This window comes from Diospyros lotus, chromosome 14, assembly GCF_014633365.1.
Source record: "Diospyros lotus cultivar Yz01 chromosome 14, ASM1463336v1, whole genome shotgun sequence".
In the NCBI taxonomy this organism is placed as follows: Eukaryota; Viridiplantae; Streptophyta; class Magnoliopsida; order Ericales; family Ebenaceae; genus Diospyros; species Diospyros lotus.
This window is the reverse complement of record NC_068351.1, coordinates 4,076,047-4,095,404: the sequence shown is the minus strand read 5'-3', so window position 1 is coordinate 4,095,404 and position 19,358 is coordinate 4,076,047. Positions and strand designations below refer to the sequence as shown.

Sequence of the window (19,358 nt, the reverse complement as noted above, 5' to 3'; positions counted from 1 at the left end):
AGATAACCAGATTCCAATGGTGGAGGAAGAAGGCAATGGTGGGTGGCTGTAGCGTGGTCAAAAAGCATCAGATTGCATTATTTCTGAAGGCAAAATGTAGGGTTTTAAGGCCAACACAAAGGCAAAGAATCTCAACAATAAATAAAGTGAGTTTTATTTCGTTTCATATTTGGAATTTGATCATAAAAAACAAAGCAAAACCAGATCAATAAACTGGCCATTGTTGATCACCATGGAAGGCGCAAGAGCAAAGGCAGAGGTGATCAAGCCAGTGCTGCTCAAGGCTGGGATTCCTCTTGCTATATCTGTGGCTGGCTTCATCATTGCCAGGCTCTCCGCAAGAAGAAATCCAGTTTCAAATCAGCATGAAGAAGGGTCCAGAGAAGATGAGAGTTTTCATGGCCTTGATTCCAAGTCTTTGGCTAGTATGGGGGATGATGAACAAGATGTTTTAACAGGTACCCGGTATGGAAGTGATGAAGAAGAAGAGATTTTCAGGTTGAGATATCGAATTCGAGAGCTTCAAGAGAAGGAGGGGCAGCTAGAAGCGCGGTTTCTTCTGTACTGCAACGCGAAAGAGGAAGAATCGATTCTGATGGAGCTGCAGAGCAATCTGCTGCTGGAGATAGCGTGTGTCGAGTTCTTGGGCAGAGAGGCTTCATCCATGGAAGCCGAGAACCGGAGGCTTGAGGAGCTGGGGGTGGAGTACTTGAAAATCCTGGAGCAGCTTGGGGCTGCAAGATTGGAGAAGAGATTGCTTCATAGGAAGGTTAAGAAGCTTCTGAGGAAAACCAGAGGAATGTCCTGTGTCATAAGGCAGAAGAATATGCAAATTGAAGCTGGAGAAGCTGAACTTTTGAGAAATCAGAAAGAGGGAGAAAGAAAGGACAATGTTATCAGGGCAATGGAAGATCAAATTCCAGAGCTTCGATCTCTTATCGATCAACTGCAGAAGGAGAAGAACGAACTTCAGAACCAGCTTCAGTTGGCAGAAAACTCGGCTTCATCTCAGGTCAGACCAATATTCATATCACGATTTCATAAAGACGATACAAAATTTAACATGGCCCGGCCTCAATGCTTACCACGTCCACAATCCCGCAGCAATAGGATAATCTGTACAGAAGAATGGTTCTTCACTCTATGTGCCAAAAGAAGAAAATTGAGCCTAACAAGTTGGCTTGTTTTTGCAGATTGAAGCAAAGGGGGAGGAAGATTACAACGAGCTAGTGAAGGAGCTAGAGCGAGTCAAGAAGGATCAATCAGTGGAGGCGGAAGAACTGGTGTTCTTGCGATGGTGCAACGCGTGCTTGAGGCACCAGCTGATGAAGAAGAACCAGGAAGAAGAAGAAGAAGAAGAAACAGAGGAGAGAAATCCAAAACCCCAGTTTGATTTGGGAGCTCATCATGAACATGAACATGAACATGATCATGATCATGATCATTCCAAGAGGCCTAAGTTAATCCAAAAGCTTAAGAGATGGGTTGAAGGAAGCGAAAAAATGAAGCAGAAAGTGGATGGAAATCAGAAGCATGGAGGCAAGTGCTGTAGAGGGTCTTCGGTTTCGGATGGAACAGAGAATCATCATCTTCTTCCTCCGGGGAATTCGTGTTCCAGTCCATGAGAAAATCACAAGGAAAATGAAGGAAACTTTCAGGACTGCAATTGTACATATTCTTGAACGAAAAAGGAAGAATGTTCTTACTAGTGATTGATGATGGAAACCATATATATATATATATATGACTGAAAGTGACCGCCTTAACAGTCAATTGAATGATTTAAGCATTCACATATATAATATATGATCTCAGTTTTTACTTTTTTCCCTTTCTTTGATTTGTTGAATTTGACTTTTAAGCATTTCTCCTTTTCTCTTTTTTGAGGAATAACTCGCTAAGTTCACACTAATTTTTGTTACTATACTTAAATATTGATCGTAAGATTAACAGTATATCTGTTAAATTTTAATGATAATATTATTATTTCATTTATTCTTAAATACTAAATAATCACGTAAAATATTATCGACCAAACCCATGAGAACAAAAAAAAAAAAAAAAACTAGTGATAAGGAAACTCAAAATCAACAGAGATTTTATTGAGCGCATCAACTCCTTTTAACTTTCAATATTCCCCGTTTCATTCAATTTGCCTAAAACTGGGAATAACTTCTCGTGGACCGGACAGATCACCAAAGGGGACCAATTGGACAATGTTTCATGATTCCGGAGACTTGCAAATGTGGCTGAAATTAAGGATGTTATCCTCTCTCTCTCTCTCTCTCTCGTGTTCTTTTATTGCTCTCCCGCTTGCCTTAACCGTCACTTTTAACTGTCCCCATGGAACTCTCCCTCCTGCATCAAAAACCCACATTCATTCACCACTCTCTGACCTCCATCTTCTCCACAGGTAACAAACCTCTCCCTCTCTCTCTCTCTCTCTCTCTCTCTCTCTCTCTCTCACACACACACACACACACACAGAGGAGTTATCGTATTCTCTCTGAATCCACAGGGAAGAGACCCTTCAACAGGAATACATCAATTCTGTCATGTCACTGCTCATCTTCTTCCTCAGATGCTACAGCAAAAGTACCCTCTCTGTCTTCACAATGTGAGGGAAGGAGAGCATTGATGGGTTGTCTTCTAGCAGCAGGTTAGTTCACTACTAAAATAACTTGCTTTAACTAATGTAATTGAAATTTGGGTATTTCTCTCCTTACTGATTGGTGGAAGATTTTTAGACGTAGTTTCTGTAGCCATATTATCCAAATTCCAAACCCTAGAACCCTGTCCTCCTCTCCTATTAATCTGAATGTAGAAGATTCATCTTCTTGACCTAAAAATGGGTTGTAATTGAAGAAGGGTTTGCCAATGGATAGTGCAAATACATCAAATTAGATTAGAGGTTTAAATATCTGGAACCTCTTATTCTTCCTGTGTTGTGGAACCTAGATTTGGTACTTTTGATTCTAGTTTTACTAATTCCCAAATAACTGACCAAGACCCGGCAATTGTTGAATTTGCCCATCTTCGCAGTGAATCACAAGCCAAAGAATCAAGATTTGTTGAACATCAGATCCCAATTTGTTTTGTTCTTTTGTCCTTCGACGGCTAATTCTGGTTAACAAATTTTACATAGTTGTTTACCAATAGACAGCTCCTTTATGGGTTGTTTGTCTCAATCTTTTCCTAATCTTCCCTCTCCATTTGAGTGTCATAAGACCCACTTCTCAGTACCATCTCCAGCTTTGCTTGCATATATGAACTATGTCAATACACTTTTCCCTCACCATCAATGTTTCAGTTAATGGCTTTGTCAACTTTCCTCCAATTATTCATCAAAAAAATTAAAAATAAATAAAACTCCAATTCTCTGTGTACCAATTAATTCTCTGAAAATTATTATTTCTACATTGATTCAGCTGCTGGAATTTCTGTCTGTGATGTGGCTGGTGCAGCAAGCACAAGTAGAAGAGCTGTAAGACTCCGCTAATGTATTATTCACCTCGGATCACTGCTACAATTTGAAGTTTTATTTGTCATCAAAAGGTATATTGGTGGAAGAACGAATTAATTATCTTGTTTGCTGCAGCTTAGAGGAGAAAAGATACCCGAGAGTGACTTTAAAACTCTTCCCAACGGCCTAAAGTTAGTACTCTATTCTAACACTTCACACATTCTGTCTAATATTTCAAACATATTTGTATGATCAGTTACAACTCCTTATGTTAAGGCTATAAGCTTCCATCCATCATCCTGCCTTATGGGGTCGAGGCTTGGTGTGATGGTGAAATCTGAAAATGGTGTGATTCTGAATTTCAAGTTTCAAGTTTAAACTAGATTTCCTTAATTTTGTGCTAATTCATTTATCCATCTTCACTTGTAAAATAATAATGTAAAGTTTGTGCATTCTTGCATGATTTTCCCAGAAGTGAAAATTTACCCAGATTCTGATGCCATCTTCATTTAGGTATTATGATCTCAAGGTTGGGAATGGAACTGAAGCTGTGAAGGGATCTCGAGTTGCAGTACATTCCTCAACTTCCCTTTTACATTCATTACACAAGTGATGGGAAAAGCCAACCAAATGTCACTACATGGAAGCTACATCTCATTTTTCAATTCCCAAAAATGAAAATTTAATTTTTTTTATACCATGATTTAGAAAACACCCTTTTTTTATATTTTCTGAATTTTTTTAAAATAAACTTGGTAGATTAATGCAATTTTGGTTTGTAGGTGCACTATGTTGCCAAATGGAAGGGAATCACTTTCATGACGAGTAGACAGGGACTTGGAGTCGGTGGTGGGACGGTAAGGCCCCACTTCTCTTCACTAATTCTGGCTGGTAAAAGGCTCCACATAGACAAAGTAAACTCTTTGCTAGCTCAGTTCAAAGTAACACTATGAGAAGAAGCAATTAAAAATGATTCATCTGGTAGCTGTTGTTGTTCATTTCTCTTCCCCCTCCCTTTCCCTAATTAATTGGCTAAGTTGATTCCTCCATGAAAATCTTCAGAACTTCTTCATGCTTAAGGGCATATCTCAAATTAGGTTTCTATAGAGGCCTTCCTAGACACCAACAGAGAGTTCTATATATATATCATCTGTAAGATAGAGACTAGAAATCTAGCAACAACTGCATTTACATTTCCCAGTGTATTTTCCCAAAAATCTGAATAAATTCTAGTGTTTTATACATCACCCTCAATCCTTGTGCTCCTCTTACTACCAAACATATTCTTCACTTGCTTGCAGCCATATGGTTTTGATGTGGGTCAATCAGAAAATGGGACAGTCCTTAAAGGATTAGATTTAGGAGTTAAAGGCATGCGGGTAGGAGGCCAGGTAAGTCAATGTCATTCCCCATTCCCTCTGGTTACCAAATAAAGAAGCCATTTACTTCTCCAAACTGTTCTTCCAAGATGTCATTGCTTCAACTTCATCTCACATAACCCTGTTGCAGCGACTGCTGATAGTTCCTCCCGAACTCGCATATGGAAGCAAAGGAGTCCAGGAAATCCCTCCAAATGCCACAATTGAGGTGAGGCTGTCTCTAATCCAGGAAATCACACGTTAGTGGTTTACTGAAAAAGTCTCCAGTATATTACTTGAATTTAAGTAACTATTTTCTCGATGATGTCTACTGAATGAACCCGTTGCCCTTTTGTTCTTTACATACGTATCCTTGGGCTTGACTTCTTCCCCTTTCTTTGTTGGGGTGGATCTGCAGTTGGATGTTGAACTTCTGGCCATCAAACAAAGCCCCTTCGGGTATGCGATAATGGGTTCTAAGAAGAACATTACCGGCTTTCAGCTGTACTTTTAACCCTTCCAGTTTTGCACTCAAAACATATGCTATTCTTTTGCTCAGGTCTCCTGTGAAAATTGTTGAAGGATAATTCAAATGTGTTCTGCTACCACTGTTCATTTGGTGAGCAAGGAGATAAAGCCAACTATTTTCTGGAACTTGGAACGGCTCCTCAAGTTTGCCTCAGGGTGGAGGAGGAGACCATGAAGAAGCTTTTCATCTCTTCCTGCAGTGCAAAAATGTGCCTTCATGCATTCTTGTCACGTCATTCATGTTATGAAATTTGCAGGACAATATTGTATAATGCTAAAAATTTGATTAATATCTCACCAAAGTAAAGTATATTTAAGGTGTAGATTAGTTTGAGAATGTGAACATTTTAAGTGAAAGCATCAAGCAATAATGCAATCAGTAACGACTACAGGACTGCCAAGACTCCTTTAAGCACCTAATGAACAACTTGAAATAAATGATGGCAATTAAGTTCCTCCTGAACACGAGGCTCTTGCTCTTTATTCATAGTCTAAACCCTTACGCATCGAGACAGCTTTAACATTGCCAGCACTAGACAACAAAAAGGACCAAAGAGAACCGTATGGAAGAAATGGCTCCGTCTAAAACTCTAAATGAATGAAGCAGAGATCTATTGTTAACAATCTAATAAGTTAAAGCTGTCAGAGAAGTTGATTGGATATGAACATCAAACTGTTCTGACAACCGTAGCTAGTTACTGGGCTCAATACAGCATTCATTACATTCAAGTGTGCTTAGCACAAAGTAAAAAATCAATATTGCTGGAGGAAGGTATAGAAGCCGTGGAATGGAATACAAGGCGTAACATGAAACAGTGGATGGAACAAAATCTCAACCCCATCAGACTACTCCAGAGCCACCAAAAGCTGTTTTGATGGAAGAATATAAGACAAGCCTTTCCAATAAGAAACCACATACCCTGTGCTCCAGGCAACCCGGTAGATTTCAACGACGATACCGGTATCTTTTGAAGTTAAAATATAGGTGTAGAATCCCACGTTCAAAGGTGCACTTGAACCCCTTCTTGTGGGAATATTCCCATTCTTTGTTCACAATACGGAATGCCTGTGTCAACAACAGTAACAGGATATTTGACTCATTTTTGGGTTTTTTTCCCGGCAAAAAAACGAAACAAAAAAGAATAGGTAGTTAAGCAACGGGCTACAGAAACTTACAATATCCTCGTAAGGTGGCCCAGCATGAAACCTTATGATGCAAGTTTCAGCACTATCTCCATCCTTCTCTATGGTATAAGTAGGAGCTTTTATTTTGTCAACAAGGTCAGGGTAGAATATATTGAATTTGTACCCTTGTACAATTTTTGGCGGTGGGTTGTCGTGATCATAGTGGGTTTGGTTGTATTTGTTCCACTCATACCCAGTGTGGACGCGGTTGAAGTACTTCGGCTTCCTTGGGCGGTATTTGTCATGCCACCAGTACACCTGCATCCACACATTGTTGCATAAGCATTTTACAAAAATTAAACAGATCGACTGGGAATATAGGCCAAGATGACATACCTGTGAATCAAGGTTTATTTCATCGTTTGAGCCAAATACTGCATCACCTTCCTCCATGGCTCCCATTGCTTTCATGGCCTTCATCTCCAAGTTATCTTCTGATGGAGTTGGCCTTGAAGCCATAGCTTCTTGGATACGTCTTTGTTGTTCTTCCAACACAGCTTTACGTTTCCGTTCCTATTAATGCACAATAAAACGTACAGGTCAATCATGTTTTTTTATGCACAACCAGTCATACAAAATGAAAAACATTAAAGACAAGTTACCAATATAGCCCTGTCCTCTTCAGGGTCGATTGCTTCTTCATTTTCATCACCATCGCCATGCAAAAGCTGTGGTGAAAATGATCCAGCCTCCTCTGCCACCTCATTTGCCTCTTCATCCAGCATGGGTTCGGGGGAGGGAGCTTCATATTTTATATAGGACAATTAGGACTAAAGATCCAATTACCAAAACAAATGAGTGACAGTGGTCTGTACCTTTCAAATCATGATCAATGTCTTCTTTAGGACTCAAACTCTGCTCGTGTTCCAAGTTATCTTCTTCATCCTTCAATGGCTGCTCAAGATGCTCCAAATGCTTCCGCAACATCTTGGTGTGAATTTCCCTCAGACAAGCCTGTGCTTGCAATATTAACTTTTTCTCAATCCAATCATAAAATTATGAACAGCAGCATCCATAGAAAGATGAACTATGTACCTTCGCTTTATAGATGTGAAGCCGTTTCAGAACAGCTTCCCAATACTCAACTACTTTAGCCGTGCCAGATCGCATCTGTGACTCAATCTGGGACTGTAATGCTTCAAGTTCACCATAAGATTTTCCTTGCAAGAGGTTTCTGACATCAGTTTCAATGCTAGAATGTAAACCCCTTTCTTCAACAAGCAATTCAGAAGGAGGTTGTTCTCCACGCACTCTAGCCCGATCAAGTGCATCCTTTTTTCGAGCTTCAGCTAGTTCCCAATCACAAACCACCAAGAGCGCCTGCGGAATTCCATACTCAAAAGTTACTTGGAAAGGATGTTAAGATCTACAGTACACAGGTATGAATGTCCATGAGACATTCAGTTCAACTCTTATGGCATGCATCAAATGAACTGTGCATCCAAGACATGACATAATTTTGGAGAAAAGAATGAGGTCTTCTCCATCAATGCAAAATAAAACTGAAGACAACCTATATAATCAAGATGAATTATATTGACACAGAATCCCCAAAAAAATTATGATTCAACTCAGAGAAGCACCAGCTTCCAATACGCCAATCCACTAAAGAATCCTCAAAGAAAATTAGTTTTCTTCTTACTTTCTATGGATACACTCTCCATGCCTCAATATTATAATGATTCAGTAAGGCGCTGATGTTCCATGGATTTGGGCAAAGAACAGAAGAGAAAAGAAAAGCAAATAAATTTTCCTGTATTGGCTGTCCCAGAAAACAGAAAGAACAAAACATGTCTACTTTTAGACATCAGAACCATGGTATACGTGACACTTTGAAAGAATTTAAGTCCACTGAGGTTTCCAGTAGTCCAAAATATAAGGCCTCTCATAGAAGTCCACGACAGCTCTGCAGTAGCACCTACAGCTACATTAATTTGGTATGGCAGTAAACCTCCATGTAGCATGACAACCTCTCCATAACATGACAATTTAACTCGCCATGTGGCACTATTGGTGTACCAGAATCACTCAAACTAAGAGAAAACTACAAGCCAGCCTCTTGAGACTGCAAGAAAATATGGGGCATCTCGCTATGGGCATTATGGAGCATTTGGAGAGAGAAGTAGAAAAGTTTTTTAGGGCACCCATAGCCCAATTTATTTCTTAAGGGAATACTCCTCTTTCCCAATTTTTATACATACTCTTTCCTTTGTTCATAAACAAGTTTTATTGCAGATAGAAAATTTAAAATTTTAAAACAATTCTAAATTTTCTCTTCATTCCCCCCCCCCCCCCCGGTTGTATAGGGTTTGCCCCCTTTGGCATTGCTACAGTGGAAAAAATAATTAAAAAAAAAGTCATATAGAATGATTGAATAAGATCAAAATCTCAAATGTTTGCAGCAGGATACACAAATCCTTTCAAAGCGTTCCAACATACAGGGCGTACAGATTTCCTGATAACAAGCAAGATGGAACAATTTCTAAAAGAAGTTACACATTACTGAATACACAAGACCTCTGCCTGCATAAATGCCAGAAAAAATCTGGGCCTCGTCTCTTGCTGAAGGATATTCTTGCCTCAGAGCACTCAGAAAATAAAATAATGTAAGAAGACAGGGAAGACTCAGCGTATGTAGCCCGTAAACCTTTATAGTCCATTAACCTTTATTTAACTAGTAATCACAATCACTGTTGAAGTATATGAGTAAAACAGAATATTTACTGTATCATTGATAGGAGCACATGGCTGCTTGAGTTCATTGAGATTATTTACTTAGTAGGACATACAATCAAAACCAGACCCCTCTACATGGAAAACAAAATTGAAGAGTAAAGAAGGGATGGTGATGCAATCATTAAATGTAGTCCTAACATTATGCTATATTCTCTTTAAATATGAAAACCCAAGTTCTTTTTTATTAACATTAAATTATTGACCAGCAACTTATCTGAAAGCTTAAGCTATGAAAAAGGGGACCAACTTTGTTTTTTATACTATTATATTCTCAACACAAGCTCCCACAAGTTATCAGATCTTTTTTTCATAATTGGGTCAAACACATGCAAGTATCAAAATATTGGGTTGAAATGTGACTACATAATATTGTCTACTTTAAACCATATTAGATTATTGGCCATTAGATCATTTAAAGCTCAATATACAACAGATAATTTTGTAACTAATTAATGAGGGCTCATTTTAGTCATATTGTCCTTTTTGGGCGAAAGTCTGCTTTATTTGGATGGCAGTTACTAGACTGGTAATCAAGACTTGTTCCTTAAAATACTAGAATTCAGGAATTTTCATTGCATGAATTTCCAGCATCCTTGCACTATGCTGGACGATTTTTGATTTCCAATCCAATAACAAACTAGTCATAATTCCATGTAATAAAACAATTATGATTTCCTCCTACTCCGCCATCACAATGTTAGACACCAGTAGTCCAATTTTAAACCTCTCATAAGCTAGAATTTTAAGAATGTCCAAAAGGCATCACTCTGAGAGCGTGCCTTGGTAGTAACAATCAGGTTACTCTGTTGTAACTGGAAGGCCACAGATTCAAGTCGTGGGACTATCCACTTTGCAAAGAAAGACAAGGCTATATACAAAATCAACCCTCCCACAGCCCTCGCAAAGTCTGGAACTTCATCCACTAGGGATGCCATTGGCCATCAGAAGGTATCACATTCTCCCACACATGCATCCATGCATACAAGCATACAGATGTCTCATACTAGTGAGACCTAACAGAAACCATTCCTCAAGTAGAAATAAAGTTTTTGGTACATCATAAAGCAACTATAAAAGAAAGACGCAAGCAAAACTCTTAAATTTAGAAGATGAAGTTTGGAAAGGGTTAAAAATATTTCTGTACTAATGAGGCCAGACCAACCAAATATTAATCTGACATAAGGAAAGAGAGAATACCTCCCAATACTCTACATGTGTAGGCGTTGCCCTGTCCAGATCCAGATGCATTTTTATATCCTCCCTAAGTTCTTCCATTTCTCTTACTGTCAAACCCTGTATTTACATAGTTAAGGTCATAAAAGTTATGCAATAACCAAATAACATTGTACTAAAAGAGGCTTCATTTCCCTTGTGGTGAATTGAAGCTCCATCAACAAGGAGGCTTTTAAGTCTTCTCCTCACTAATTCAGTTAGATTAGGGTGGATAGGTGGTTTTTTAGGTTAGAAATAAAGAGGGGATAACCCCAAGCAATTCAAATCTATTAATCTGGATTTTTTTTTGCAAACCATATAGGGGTTTTAAGATGAAGTAACTTGCATTTGCTGTGGCTTTCTTTTTACCATTTAGTCTAGCATATGTTCTTAATGTCACCATATGCAACAAGTCAGGAATGTGCACTTCTATGTGCAACATATCATGTAAATGATAGCAATATGGCAGTAAAAACATATGCTATGCCAATGCTCAGAATTTGCAATGCTGAAGTAGTTTAAAATGTTTTCATGTTTTCCTATTTTTGTATTCGATCAATTTGCACCCCCAAATCAGAGAATGCCCTGTCCCCCACACCCACCCATGCACAAAAATTCTGGGCCCTGAAAGGAATATGTGCATGCGTTCACACATTGTAAACTATTTATCTTGCCACTAGACATAGAACAATAATTTTTTTCATATGCACTTTAAAAGTTAGCTACAGAGGGAAAAGGAATGGAACATTTGGGTGGGGGGGGGGGGGGGGGGGGGGGGCACTAATTGCAGTGAACTTCTGATTTCAGAATATTCAATAGAAGTATTACCTTAAAGACCATGTATGGTTCATTTATTTCTATATCAAAATCATCTGAAGGATTGAGCTGCCTTGTAAGAACATCAATTGGCTTTGTACGCCCTTCCCGCAACCGAATCTCAGACCTAAATTTGCTTTGTTCAAAATGAAACTATATATCAAAGATGTTAGTAACTTGTCATGTAGCATAAAACCATTCAAGAAAAAGATTAATAAAACAGTACTGTGTCAAACATGAAAAGGGAAAATGACAAGGGAATATTTTCAGTATCTCAGTTCTGTACCTCCTCTTCTTTCTTCTCCCAGTCTTGGAACTCTGCACGAGCACGTTCTCTAGCCAATAATGCCTGTATGAGAAGAGCATGGGTAGAAGAAAGACATCAGTTGCATCAACCCAAGCCTGAACTTAGAGCCAAGGCCGCCAAAAAAGAAACCATATAACTATGTCCAAGTGAAAATTTAAGAAAAAATTTTCTCACACATGCACGCAAATATACATATTCAACATTGTACCTAATACATTTAACAAGAAATCACGGCTTACCATTTCTTCTTCATGTTGTGCTTTCTCAATTGCCCTTTCTTCCCTCCTCTTTTTCACTTTTTCAATCTCTGCCTGAAATTATTATAGGGGGAATGCACATCAATAATAGATTTAATAAAGAACAGCCATCCAACGAAATAAATATTTGCATGCGCATACACCACTTAAATTTTTGCTTAAAACATCTATTACAGCTTGGAGAGATAGATATGACAGAAATGTGCCAGTGGAAGACATAAAACAGAGTGATGAACTCTTTAGCTAATGCTCATATGAGCAACATCTTTTGCCACTATTCAAATTGCAAACAGGCATCAGATATTTTTCTTTTGTTTTTTTAGGCCAAGGCCAACAATTCCAAAAAACCTTTTTCAAGCTTGTTGAAGAAACGGTTTGAATGAATGGATAATATGCGTCTGATTTCAAGGACTACATGACTGTCAACACATGGCAATAAAAAGTAAAAAGAACATATACAATTGAGTAACTATTTTTTTCCAGATAAGCTGGAGATAATTACATTAGAGTAAGCATAAGAGGATGCCAGATGTGTAGACGTTAAGATGTAAAATAACTGTATAAAGCAAATTCAAAAAGGCTTATCCTCAAAAATAGTAAAGAAGCATCTAATCTCCTAATCTTCAAGAGAGAAGAAATCATAAATTGGCCAATATTAAAGCAAATCCAAAAAGGCTTACCCTCAAAAATAGTAAAGAAGCATCTGATCTCCTAATCTTCAAGAGAGAAGAAATCATAAATTGGCCAATATTTAGGAAAAATCTTACCAATAGACCTAGCGCAAACGGGCCTAAAACAAACTCACCTTTGACACTCCTTTTGAAGAACCTATTCCTTTCCCTCCACACAACCCACGTCAAAGCACATAAAAAAAAAAAAAAAAAGAAGCAATTAACCAGGCTTTTCTCGTTGTTTTACCCATATTACAATCTCACTGTCCATGCATCATGGTAGCCACAACTCTATGTCTCTAGCAAATACCTAATTCATACAAAAAGAGCTGGAATCAATGTATCTTGCTTGCCCTCGCATCAAGAATAAGCAAATGGAAAAAAAATTTCCCTCATAAGTAATAGTGCATAAAAGAAAAAAAACTGTCTTAAAGGGGGGAAAACTATACAAAAGAACAAGTTAAGAGGCTACATAAAAAGACAAAATCATCTACAAACTAAACAAAAGACTCTAGAGAAAGGGGAAAATCCTCACTCGTTCAAAAAAGAGAAAATTAAGAATAGCTCCCTAAAGACAAAATAATAATAATAATAATCTCCCAAACATTTTGTTATTCACCTCAAGCTAGATGTTCCAACACATCAAAAAGAATAATTCTCCAAAGCCTTCCCAAAGAATTCAAAAACTCCCATCAAAGATGCTGGCTACTGTACACCAATTCTCAAGAGCTACAAAGAAAGAGCACAAGTAAATGATCCACCAATTCCCCCCTCCGCATGTTAGGATTACTACTTTTGACTATGCAAGTTTACAATAAAAAAACTTTCCTGGTACAAGGGAAGAAACAATATGGAAATAGAAAGTTAATCCTCAAGTAAATACCATCCTTTCTCTTTGCTTCGTCTTCTCAACTTTTAGTGAAAACATTTCAAGTGGCGCACCTTGACTAACATCCCGCTCAATCTTCTTCCGCCACACAAATCTGTAAATCAAATATGTTAAATTATCATCAAATAAATCACACTATATTTTTTTGGTGTGTAATTTGCACTGCATTTAAGGCATGATATTTATAATGGAAAGTGTGTCTAAAGTTTTATGTGATAATAAGATTCCATTACAAGTAAAAGGAAAATTTTATAAGATGACTATGTGACTAACTTTGTTGTATGGAACAGAATGTGGCAATACAACACCAATATGTGCAAAATATGCATAACAAAGAAGAGGTACAATGGATGCCATGCAAGAAGAAATAAAATTAGAAATGAGATTATTTGTAATAAGGTTGGAGTGACCACTATTGACCACAATTAAGATGGTTTGGTCATGTGAGAAGAAGACTAAGAGATGCTTCTGTGAGGAGAATTGATGAAATGAAACAATTAGTCAAAAAAAGAGGTAGAAGCAGACCCAAAAAGAGTTTGGGAGAGACATTGAAGTTTGATATGAAGTGTATGGGTTTAAATGAAGATATAACAAAAGACAGAAATACATGAAAATTTATAATTCATGTAGCCAACCCCATATAGTGGGATAAAGGCTGAATATGTTATTGTTGTTGTTGGTCATGTGAGAAGAAGACCAATAGAGCCTCATGGGAGGAGAATTGATAGAAGAGAACAATTCTTTAGCAAAAAAGGTAAAGGAAGACCAAGGAAAACTTAGTGGAAGAATCTTAGGTATGATATGAGTTATAAGAGCTTATAGAAGATATGGCCCTGAATAGAAATGATGGGTAAGATAAACTTCACATAGTTGAACCCACCTAAAGGGATAAAGGCTTGATATGTTGTGGTTGTATAATTTGCTATCTAACCAATTCCTATGATTACTTCTTAATCCTATCAATGGATAAAAAGTTTTAGCCTAGAGCAAGAACTATGATTTTCACCTTCATAAGACCTGTAAAATGAAAAAACAATTGTATTTGAGTTTTCCTTTCTTTCATCCCTTATTTTTGTTTTTGTTTTTGGTGGTGGGTAGGAGGTGGTGAAAGACAGAAGTAAACTTAATTATCATTTATTGCAAAGTACATAGTACATATTTCAAGGACTAGAATTAAACTAAACAAATTCTTTCATGTATTCATCAACAAAAATCAAACATTTAAATCTTCTCCTTCTTCAGTGGAAGCTAACTCTCTCAAAAGTTACTTGTTAAAAGTTGTCTAGAGTATAGGATAAGAAGATCAGTGAAAGCAGTGTTTTTTTTAAGGCCAATGAAGCATTAAATAGAAGTTTATATCCTATATTGTAATTAGTGATAGTTGGGGGTTGGGGGGGGTAAACTGTAAATATTTAATAATCTTCATTGGGATATCTGCCCACTATTATAAATAGAGGGCAAGGGGTAGCGAGTGGGGTAGAGTTTTCAGTTTTCTGTTTATAAGAGTACTAATCGCTAGAGAGAAAGGCTAGAGTTTGATAGTTTTGTAATCTTGGGGCGAAGGATTGATGTACTCGGGAATAGAAGGGAGAGAATTCAACTGTGTAACTGATCATTCTTTTGAATAAAGAAGGTGACTCAAGGAGATTCAAGACTGACTGTAGGGTTGTCCAAAAAGGCAATCCGAACCAGGATAATTTCGGTGTTCTTGTGGATGTTGGTGGTTTGTGTTTCTGTTTCTTGTTTGTTTTCATTCTGTTCTGTTTTGATTATATTGATTTTTTCTGTTGAAACCATTAAATCTGTTCGTTCTTAAGTTCAAGTTAGTGAGTGTGTGCGATTGAGTGTGGCATAATTTATGTCCAAGAAAACAAATCCAATGACCCTAGGTATAACATTACTCGCAAAAAGAAATTCAAAATATGAAGCAAGCAAGGTCTAAATAGATATGATGATAAGGAAACAAAAGCAAGAACAATTTTCATCCATGTAGAGACACACTTTGCTTGTATTTTGGTGGTAGAAATCTTTTTTTGTCAAGATTACCCAAGTCCTTGTAACACTCTTTTTTTCAATAAATAAACAAGTAAATGGAAATAACAACATTAGCTCCCTGCCTTATAACTCTCCAGCTAGCAAGAAACCAGATGTTCCAGCTAGCTAGGAGTCTCCTTTATAGCTCTTTACCTTAGCTCAAGCTTTTGAATAACCAGAAAGACCACCCCTTGTACCATAATGTTACTGTTAGGCCTCGGATCAGAGGCTTGAACAATTCGGTAATTAGAGTAGCTGTAAGGATTTGAATTGAGTGAGGAGAGAGAATTAGAAATGGAAGGAGAAATTGAGAGAGAGATTGGACGGAAAACAATTTGAGAGGGAAAGAATTATGTCCAATTCATTCATAATTCCCATCCTCAACACTTGCTACCTTTTATAGGCCGCCTTCGGTTATAACCGTCCAAGTACAAGCAGCCCATAGCTATAACCGCAAAGTACTACACTAGTTTGTTACATGCATTCATCTAATTACAGCGTTACCCAAACCTACTAATTACAATCATACTGATATGCCATGCAAACTTGGAGAGTCAAGGGACCTAAAAGAGTCACGAGACATGGACATGAAGCCCAAAGGGCAAACGGATTGCAAGAGATCAAGGAAACAAGCCGAATGAGCAAGAGGTCCAGCCGAGACCAAGTAGGGAGGACCTACTCGGTCATGACTGAGTGGGTGTGATACTGTTTTAGTTTTTTGGGCATAACTCTCTTGTTCGAGCTCCAATTGAGGTGATTCAACATCCTATAGAAAGATAAGTGAATTATCTACAACTTTCATGTTCTGAGTTTTGAGAGATACTGGCTAAATCAAGGCTGAAATCGGACTCTAAATTGATGCACCCGCATTATTAAGGAGCAGAGTCAAGCATTGGAGCGAGGATGGATCTGAACCAAGACAAAAGGCAAAAGGGGCGCTCAAATCCAAGTGGATGAAGACCCACTCAATCATGACCGAGTGGGTAGGGACCAATTCCCCCTCTCTTTTTACCCACTCGGTCATGACCGAGTGGATGCGACACTGCTTTGGTTTTTTGGGCATAACTCTTTCGTTTGAGCTCCAATTAAAGTGATTCAACATCAAAGCTAAGAGAATTATCTACAATTTTCATATTTTGAGTTTTGAGAGATACGGGTTGCATCAAGGTGAAAACTGGGCTTGAACTTGAGGCACATGCGTTGTTGACGTTAAGGCATGGGAGCCACTCGAGTGAAGACTCACTCGGTCATGACCGAGTGGGTAGGGGTCTTATCCCCCCCCCCCTCTCTCTCTCTCTCTCTCTCTCTCTCTCTCTTATCCTCCAAATGCATGAAAAAACCAAGTCACTCTGCAAATGACCGAGTGGGTAGGTACCTCACGACCCTGAGAGTCCAAAATGCGCCGAGACTCCAATATGCATCGAGACTCCAATATGCGCCAAGGGTCCAATATGTGCTGAGGGTCCAATATGCGCCAAGACTCCAAAATGCGCTGAGACTCCAAAAGGTGACGAGAGACCCTCAAGATGGGCCGTGAGACTCTCGAGATGGGTTGCGACTCTCGGAATGGGCTGCAAGACTCTTGGGATGGCCGCCACATGTCCCCCTCCCCCTCCTCTATAAATAAGAGGCCACGCCTCCGACCTCAGGTATGCTCAGACTCACACTTTGAATTCATTTTTGCACTCTCGCTTTCAAGAACTAACTTAAGCATCGGAGGGTTTTACGCGGGGACACCCACTCGCGCCCCTAACCGTGTGTTCGTCTTCCAAGCCTCTCAGTCATCAGACCCACTTGGTCGTCAAACCCTCAGCACACGGTGACGAGACTCTCAAAATGCTCACAAGGCTTGAACGACACCCTCGTGATCAACCACACACCCTATATTCTCCCGCAAAATATATATATATATATACATATTGTTGTATTTTGGCAACAACACATACCCTTTGTCTGCCTTTGGGTCGTGACAGTTACCACATCAACCCACTTCTCCCCCAAAAAATGACAAAGATCTGAAGCTTGGGGACCTTTAGAAAAAGGGGCTAGTGTCTCATGGCCCATTCACTGTCCTTATTCCCAAGCTATATTTTTCCCAAGCTTTTTCAAATTTCAACCTTATGCTAATACCAAAGGAACCATAGCTCTCACAACCAGCAAAGTCACTGCACTCAGGTAAGTTTGAATCTCCCAAAATACCCTTACCTTATTCAATTAAACCCCAATCCTTAGCTAGTAGTGCAAGTTTTGTGAAAGATATTGCGGGGAGTCGACATAGATTTGCTTAAGCCATTCATCTCATCTGTCTCCCACACACACATATATTTTGTATTGTTCTAGCACTTCATTGAAATTTAATTTCATTTTCACAAAACAAAGTATCTCAATCATCTCGAAGTCACTCATCTGTACATTCCATAAATTCATTTCTCTCTTAAGTTGCCTTAACTAGGCTGGAAAAAGCTAAGAAAATACAAGAGCCAAGCATTGCAACTGTAAAGACATATGCAATAGACGTACTTTTCATTGAGATTGGAATCGCCAAAGGGATTGGAATCATTGGAATAACCAGAAACAGTCTGCGACTTCAATTTCTTCGCGACTTTAAGCGCCTGATACCACCAAAAGCAAACCCCAAAAGCTATCAACCCAACATAAAAAAAAGAAAAACCCTAGAAACGAAAACGCATGAAAAAATAACCAATCACACAAACAAGTAGGACAAGTACCTTTTTCTGGGCTTTCTTGGCCAAGTACTCGGCAATTTCTTCATCTGTAATCTTCTTGGAAGACGAAGCCCTCCTCTTCCTCTCACGGTTACTTCCATCGTCGCTGTCGCCGGAATGCTCCGAATCCGTCGGCGAGCGCCGGCTTCGGCGGCTGCCACTCCTGTGACTCCGCTTGGCAGAGCGGCTCCGTGGCGACGAGTCCTGGCTGCCGGGGTCGGACTCGTACTCGGAGTCGGCGTCCGATCTTCTTCTGGCTCGCCTTCGGCTGCTCTTAGACGACGACGTTTCTCTCTTGCTCTCGCTGCTTCTGTGCGTTTCCATCCTTGAAGTGATCGATGGCACGGCGAGGTCTGCAATAATTTACGTTTTAGCCTGGCCTACTATATACGGGCACGGCGGCTCGCTATTGTGTCCGGATCCCGGGTCTGACCCAGAAACGATTCTTTCGTATAAAATATCTATTATCATATTTAATAAAAATATGTAGATACTGATTTAGTGTGTGAAGTCTGTAAAATATTTTTATGTCTTATTTAAAAATTATTATTATTTATATTGATAAGATTTAAATTTATGACTTTTTTAAATTAAAATGAGTTTGTGAACAATTTTTTATTGCATCAAAATTTACTATATTAAAAAAAACTAAAAATCAAACTACAAGGCAACAACAACCTTCATTTGAAGTTTTTAATTTTTTTTTTTACACAAAACGTCCCTTTAATATATAAATTAATTTGGATTAAAAAAAATCATATAGCAACAGAAGCAAATTAGGCCTAAGTAAACATTAAAATTCTTAAATTTATAAACTGTGTTGTGCTACAAAATTGAATCGTTAATATTTTTTTTGATCTAGTCAATTCAAAACCTTCTATCGGTTCAAATTTTCATTTAATGAGATAAAATAACATTTTTCATAAATAAAATAAAAGAATAAAATTTTTGTCTTTAATTTATATATGTAAAATTATAGTATTTAAAACTCTTCAAATTCATGTGACAAATTAACTATAAGACAAATGAAATAAGTAAAATGCCCATTCTATCTTTATATTTAATCTCTGGCTCTGTAATCAGGCTTACTTTGAATTAGGGTGAATGCAGAGAAGAATGGGATTTTTACTCCTTTTTTTAACTAGTTTAGCCGAACTTTCAACCCAATTAACACAT

At 38.3% G+C, this 19,358-nt stretch overlaps 3 protein-coding genes across 4 annotated transcripts; 2 read left to right on the top strand and 1 right to left on the bottom strand.

Annotated features, from left to right (window-relative positions):
• Window positions 1-137: 137 nt before the first annotated feature.
• On the top strand, window positions 138-1,792 carry LOC127790599 (protein CHUP1, chloroplastic). The gene is made up of 2 exons (XM_052320170.1): window positions 138-1,012; window positions 1,194-1,792. The coding sequence occupies exons 1-2, from the start codon at window positions 233-235 to the stop codon at window positions 1,623-1,625; spliced, it is 1,212 nt and encodes a 403-aa protein (XP_052176130.1). The 5' UTR covers window positions 138-232; the 3' UTR covers window positions 1,626-1,792.
• A 457-nt stretch (window positions 1,793-2,249) lies between these two features.
• On the top strand, window positions 2,250-5,659 carry LOC127790360 (peptidyl-prolyl cis-trans isomerase FKBP16-4, chloroplastic). 2 transcript variants are annotated; one of them, XM_052319834.1, is made up of 10 exons: window positions 2,250-2,413; window positions 2,519-2,659; window positions 3,429-3,484; window positions 3,599-3,654; window positions 3,977-4,034; window positions 4,246-4,320; window positions 4,765-4,854; window positions 4,973-5,050; window positions 5,240-5,280; window positions 5,381-5,659. In XM_052319834.1, exons 1-10 carry the CDS (start codon window positions 2,344-2,346, stop codon window positions 5,406-5,408), a joined length of 693 nt encoding a protein of 230 aa, XP_052175794.1. In that variant the 5' UTR covers window positions 2,250-2,343; the 3' UTR covers window positions 5,409-5,659. The 2 variants fall into 2 exon arrangements, with proteins under 2 accessions (XP_052175794.1, XP_052175795.1); XM_052319835.1 differs by lacking the exon at window positions 4,765-4,854.
• A 319-nt stretch (window positions 5,660-5,978) lies between these two features.
• On the bottom strand, window positions 5,979-18,542 carry LOC127790359 (cactin). Its single transcript, XM_052319831.1, has 13 exons — window positions 18,186-18,542; window positions 17,977-18,068; window positions 13,417-13,516; window positions 11,845-11,916; window positions 11,585-11,647; window positions 11,311-11,451; window positions 10,468-10,563; window positions 7,570-7,854; window positions 7,350-7,488; window positions 7,137-7,276; window positions 6,871-7,047; window positions 6,526-6,792; window positions 5,979-6,415 (listed from the first exon to the last, which is right to left on the bottom strand). Exons 1-13 carry the CDS (start codon window positions 18,504-18,506, stop codon window positions 6,296-6,298), a joined length of 2,013 nt encoding a protein of 670 aa, XP_052175791.1. The 5' UTR covers window positions 18,507-18,542; the 3' UTR covers window positions 5,979-6,295.
• Between the last annotated feature and the right edge of the window lie 816 nt (window positions 18,543-19,358).